General features: G+C 61.2%; 1 protein-coding gene across 1 annotated transcript; it reads left to right on the top strand.

Moving 5' to 3' along the window:
- Positions 1-4,657: 4,657 nt before the first annotated feature.
- CDK5R1 (cyclin dependent kinase 5 regulatory subunit 1) lies at positions 4,658-5,685 on the top strand. The gene has a single exon (XM_068418830.1). The coding sequence runs from the start codon at positions 4,658-4,660 to the stop codon at positions 5,570-5,572; it is 915 nt and encodes a 304-aa protein (XP_068274931.1). The 3' UTR covers positions 5,573-5,685.
- The last annotated feature ends 341 nt before the right edge of the window (positions 5,686-6,026 follow it).

The raw sequence follows: 6,026 nt of genomic DNA, 5'->3' as shown, positions 1-6,026 counted from the left end.
GCTTTCCACTTCCTGAGGGATGGCAGAGAGTTAAGCAGGGACAAAGTTTTGTTACCGGTAGGTGCCCAAAACAAATTTGTTTCATCTCTCCCTCTGCTCTGAAGTCTGAGACTGACGCTGTGTGAGCAGCCAAGTTTATTCCATTTGTGCTGAGCCCCAAAGTACAGACTGCTGGTGTATTTTTAAATGGAGAAGGCCTCAGATCCCCTGAAAGCAGCTCTACAATGATCCTCCCGAAGGCTTGTGTGCACCTGAGGAACCTGCTTCAGGATGATCATTGTGCTGCGCTAGCCCAGACCCACCCCACGGCAGCCAAAACCCCCCGAGACGGCTGTGGCCACCGTCTGAAGCGTTAGGCCAGTTTCTAGTGAAGGGAACAGCGCAGGTTTCCCCGGAGGCCTGGTTTTGCATGCTCTTGTTTTTCAACTAGATTTAGATTTTAAATGTTTTCTCCAGTTTTTTCTGCCCTCCACCTGCATCGATGGGAAGAACAGAGGAGCCAGGCGGCCCCGTGCCCTCGCCTCCCCAGCCCTGGGCCAGCACAGGGGCGAGCCGCTGCCCCGGGCGCTGGGCGCTGTCGTTATTTAACCTCTGGTGCATTGGTATTTTCTTCTTTTATTTTTATTCCGACATCCGATGTGAGACAGCTTGGCCCTTCTGGAATAACCTAGTGCAGCGCTGGCTGGGGAGTTCTCCTCATTATTGTTCCCAAATCGTATCTGTGGGGGTTGGAGCACGGTGTATTCCAGCATGTTTCATTTGTACAGTGAGGTGACTAGCTAGGGTTTTAACGCCATTTGGGCAGTGTAAGCTTCTGCATCTCTGTCCTGTTGATCTTCCTTTTTCTTTTTTTTTCCTTTCCCCTCTGTCTCTCTCGCCACGTTTTTTCTTACAGAATTTATATTTTGTAAAAGGATTCTGTTTTATCAGGAAATATTTTGCCTTCACACTGAATCTTAGACTGGCTGATTCTTTCTGCTTTCTGTTCACATTTTAACCTCTTCCAACATTTTATTTTATTATTTTATTTTTAAATTTCCATCTCATCCAGTCAGTCGCTGTTTGGGTTTTTTGGCACCATCAATATCAAATGTACAAACGGTTCTTGCTAACCAACACCAGGTATATCTGATGTTCAGATGAGTTCCAATAAAATAATTTTTTTTTCAAAAAAAAAAAACAAACCAAAACCTGTCTCCTGTCTTCAGCTACCGAGGCAGATATGGCCGTGGTCGGTGCGTTTCTCTCTTCGCTTAGGGAAAGCTGGATTGCAACCCAGGCTGCGCGCGGGGACGGAGCTGAAAGCGTCGTCGGTGATGATGTTTGAGTGTGAGGGACCATGTTTTAAGCAGCATCTCAGGATTGTGACCAATTCCTGGCACAGCGAGTTTAAGTTTCACCAAATCAAGTGATGGTATTATTATTATGGTGAAAATTTAATTGCTTCTACCCTCTTGTACCTCTAGCCTTTCTTGAAAATACCCTGGTGCTGTGTTGGAGAGTCTCAGGTCGTGCACAGGCTCCTCTTAAGGCTGGAGAGGGGGTTTAGGGTGTAATTGAACTGATAAAACATCTTTAATTTTCATCTCTGAAACTCGTGCGTCTCAGACATCACCTGGTTGAGGTCTTTTGGGAAAGACGTGGCCTCGTAGGCAGGAAAACGTGCAGGGCTGAGCTCCTGCTCTTAGGCACGGCTTGGACCGCAGGGGAAGTGCTTGTCGAGTTTTCTCCATAGGTTTTTTGAACTATAACTGACTCAGAAGATATTTCCCACCTCACCCTAATGCCACTTCAGCGGCGTTTTCCCTGGGGATGCTTAGCTGGGGCTGTGATCTGCTGAGTGAGGTTGCTCATCGTAGGTGAATGAGGGGAAATTCACTCACGGAAGCAGAGCTGAAGCCCGTGTTGCAGCGGTGACGGTCGCACGCGTGGTCCTGAGGTGGGGAAAGGTGGAGATGGCCGCGACGTCCTGCGTGTCCTCATCGAGATATCGCACCCAGCTCCAGCTGGCGTCCCTCGAAGGGGACAGAATTGGTCCTGACCCAGCAGGTGACAACGGGGGGAGCAGACAAACCCCTGTGCTAGAGGTGGAGGAGACCCAACCAAGAGCGAGGGCAGTGCAGCAGGCGTCTGAGCGCCTGCCTTCCACCTCCGAGGGTATTAAGGCCAAAAAAAGCTCAGATCGGAGGGCTTGTTAAACCCTTCCAAAGGCTTAACTGAAAGAGCAGGCTTTAGCCCAGAGGCGACTGCTGGGCTCCGTGTCGTGTTTTTAATGGACAACAGGATTTCTCGGTGCGAGCGGTGCCGCTCGGGTGGGACTCACCCAGTCCCTTTCCCATCATCACACCGAAAAGCCTCCAAAACTGGGTGTAAAGAGGATGGAGGAAGGGGAGACCTTGTGACCATCCCTTCACAAACCAGCTCTTACCCCGGGCTTGGGGGCACTTCCAAGGACTTGGGGGGTTTTTGGGTGCTTTGGGAGTGGTCCTGAGCTGCCTCTGAGAGCTGCCCTGGAACCGGGATCGCAGCACGTGGGGACAGGCGGGTTTTTGAGCTCTGTTCCTTATTTCACACGGCTCCTGGGCGTTGGCCTCAGCACAAGCTGCTGTCCTCGGGCTCGAGGTGCTGAGGAAATTGCTGCCCTGGCTTGGGAGGGGGGAGAAATCAGAAGTGGATCAGAAAAATCTCCCCTGGTTTTTGCTACGTGGCTGCAGCTTGGACCCGCACGGCCGTGAGCGCCCGGCCCTGCGCAGCACCAGCCCCCTGAGGAGCAGCAGCTTCAGCAAAGCTTTGACCCAGGGTGAGATTTTTTCTTTACCTTCCACATGCTTTAAACCCCAAGCGCGCGGCGGGCTCCTCCCGGGTGGGTGCCCCTGTGGCGCTGCCTTGGGACAGCAGTTTTGGGGACAGACTTTTCCAGTGTCCCCCAGCTTCCTGGGCAGTTCGTGCTCCCCAGGCGCTGGGAGGGTGTGGTTGTGTCTGGATGAAACGGGTGATTTTGGGGGTTTTTGAAGACTTTTGTGTTGTGGGAAGGGGACAGGCAGCTGCACATGGGTGGCAGTGGTGGCTTCTGGGGAGTATAAATAAGCTCGGCGTAAGTCACGAGCCAAACCCTCATTAGTGCGGTGTCAGGATGAGACCTTTCCCTATTTTATTGCCACCAGCATCACCCGGGGGAGGAGGTGACAGCTGGGGACTGCTCTGGTCACCATGGCCGGAGCTGGAGCCCAGCAGCCTCTGCTGCCACCGCGCTCCACCAGCTTCGGCGCGGTCCCTGCCGCGGTGGAGCCGCCTTTGAGTGTCGCTACAGGTTGTGCGGAGCGGGGTGGGAGTGGGGCGGCCGCGCGCTGGCTGCTGCTTCCAGCTGGAGCTGCTGCTCCTCCCCGGCCCTGCGGGAAAGGGGTGCCCCTAACTGCGCTCCCAGCTGGGTGCTGGCGGTGGCCTTACCCGCCAGCGTGGTCCCTGTGGGGCCGTGGCACCCGGGGGCACCGGTGCTGACCCTCGGCCTCCCGGGGGCACCTCGGGCCTTGGTGCCGTTTTGCTTAAAACCCGCCCTGGCCCTTAAACTTCGGTACTTTGCACCCCGGTGCCTTGGGGGCGAGCGCTGGGCCCAGCGCCTTGGCCCGGGGCCGGCTGAGGCACCCGGGGGGCAGCCGGGGGGTCGGGGCTGGGTGGACGCGATTATTTTATAACCTTTAATTATTTTTTTTTAATATATTTGTCTTTGTTTTTTTTTTTTTTTTAAGTTTCCCCCCCCGTCGGGCTGGCCGGGGGCTCGGGGCACCCCCCGCGGGCCCTGCCCGAGCCGGTGGCACCGCGGGCGGGGGGGGGGGCGGGAGGCTGATCCCGCAGGGCGACCCCGACTGCGGGACCGCGCGGGGGGCGGGGCTTGGGAGGGGGCGGGGCTTGGGCAGATGGGCGGGGCTTGGGCAGATGGGCGGGGCTTGGGCAGATGGGCGGGGCTTGGGCAGATGGGCGGGGCTTGGGCGGGGAGGGGCGGGGCTTGGGCAGATAGGGAGGGGAGGGGCGGGGAGGGGCGGGGCTTGGGCAGATGGGGCGGGGCTTGGGCAGATGGAGGCGGGGCCTGGGTGGGGAGGGGCGGGGCTTGTGCGGGGAGGGGCGGGGCTTGGGCGGGTGGGGCGGGGCCTGAGCGGGGCTTGGGCAGGTAGGGGCGGGGCTTAGTCAGATAGGGGCGGGGCTTGGGCCGTGGAGGGCGCGGGGCGGGGCGCAGCCGTTGAGGGCGGGGCGGGAGGGAGGGGGAGGGGCGGGGCGCAGCCGGTAGCGCAGCCGCTGGGAGGGGCGTGTTCTGCGCGGCCGTTGGGGCGCAGCGGTTGGAGCAGACGCCTGTAGGGGCGCGGCTTGAGCGGTGGAGGGGGCGGTCTCTTCGCCCGGACGGGGCGGTCCCTCCCGGACGGGGCGGTTTCTCTGTGTCGGTGTGGCGTCTCCCTGTCGGTGCGGCGGGAGCACGTGGCGGCGGCGGGGCGGAGCGGCGGCGGGCTCGCGCACTGCGCCGCCGGTGAGCGCGCGCGGCGGCGGGGCGGGGCGAGGCGCGGCGCTGAGCGGTGGCGGCGGCGGCGGCGGAGCGGGCAGTGAGCGTGGGGCCGCGCCGGGGCCGGGGCCGGGGCGGGCGGCGGGGCCCGCCGCGTCGGCCGGCGCCATGGGCACGGTGCTGTCCTTATCACCGAGCTACCGGAAGGCCCCGCTGTTCGAGGATGGGGCGGCCACGGTGGGGCACTACACGGCGGTGCAGAACAGCAAGAACGCGAAGGAGAAGGGCCTGAAGCGGCACTCGCTCATCTCGGTGCTGCCCTGGAAGCGCATCGCCGCCGTCTCCGCCAAGAAGAAAAGCTCCAAGAAGGTGCAGCCCAACGGCGGGTACCAGAGCAACGTCACCCACCTCAACAACGAGAACCTGAAAAAATCCCTCTCCTGCGCCAACCTCGCCACCTTCGCCCCCCCGCCGCCCCCCGCCGCCGCCGCCGCCGCCGCCCTCGCCTCGGCTCAAAAAGCTCCACCGGCCGCTCCCGCCGCCGCCGCCGCCGCCGCCGCCGCCGCCGCTACCCCGCGGCGGGTCGTGGTCCAGGCGTCCACCAGCGAGCTGCTGCGCTGCCTCGGCGAGTTCCTCTGCCGCCGTTGTTACCGGTTGAAGCACCTTTCGCCCACCGACCCCGTGCTGTGGCTGCGCTCCGTGGACCGCTCGCTGCTGCTGCAGGGCTGGCAGGACCAGGGCTTCATCACCCCGGCCAACGTGGTGTTCCTCTACATGCTCTGCCGGGATGTCATCTCGGCCGAGGTGGGCAGCGACCACGAACTGCAGGCAGTGCTCCTCACCTGCCTGTACCTCTCTTATTCCTACATGGGCAACGAGATCTCCTACCCGCTCAAGCCCTTCCTGGTGGAGAGCTGTAAGGAGGCCTTCTGGGACCGCTGCCTCTCCATCATCGACCTCATGAGCCCCAAGATGCTGCAGGTCAACGCCGACCCGCATTACTTCACCCAAGTCTTCGCCGACCTTAAGAAGGAAAGCGGTTCCGAAGAGAAGGGGAGGCTGCTCATCGGCCTCGACCGGTGAGCGCCCGCCTGCTCCCGCTGCGCACCGGGGGATGCTGCTGGGCCCGGCCCCGCTTCGCTCCTCTCCTCCCCGCCCCGGGCTCCCAGCCGCTTCCCGGGGGGTTTTGGGGAAAGGTGGGGGCTGCTGCTGGCTCTGCGGCTTGGGGGGGGGGGGGGGGGGGAGGTGTCCGCCGCCGGACCGGAGTGCAGACCCCTCCCCCCCCCCCCCCCCCGGCCGCTGCTTCCCAGCCGCCGCCCCCTCCCCATCCCGCGGGCCCGGGGATGCTGCGGCTCCGCCACCGGCTTGATTTCATCGAGGGATGGAGCGGGGGCGAACCCCCAACCGAGCCCCTTTTCCCCCCAACCCCCGCGGCTGGCGGGGCGGAGCGGAGAGGATCGGAGCGGGGAGGGGGGGGTGCAGGAAAAACAAAAAAAAATATAAGGGAAAAAAATAAATATATGGAAAAACAAAAAAA

The sequence above is a fragment of the Nyctibius grandis genome, chromosome 26 (genome assembly GCF_013368605.1).
Source record: "Nyctibius grandis isolate bNycGra1 chromosome 26, bNycGra1.pri, whole genome shotgun sequence".
NCBI lineage: Eukaryota > Metazoa > Chordata > Aves > Nyctibiiformes > Nyctibiidae > Nyctibius > Nyctibius grandis.
The sequence above is the reverse complement of the archived record's forward strand: the minus strand, read 5'-3'. Positions and strand labels throughout refer to the sequence as shown.

Coding starts and splice junctions, on each gene's coding strand:
- CDK5R1 (XM_068418830.1), top strand. CDS start 4,658: ATGGGCACGGTGCTGTCCTTATCACCGAGCTACCGGAAGGCCCCGCTG.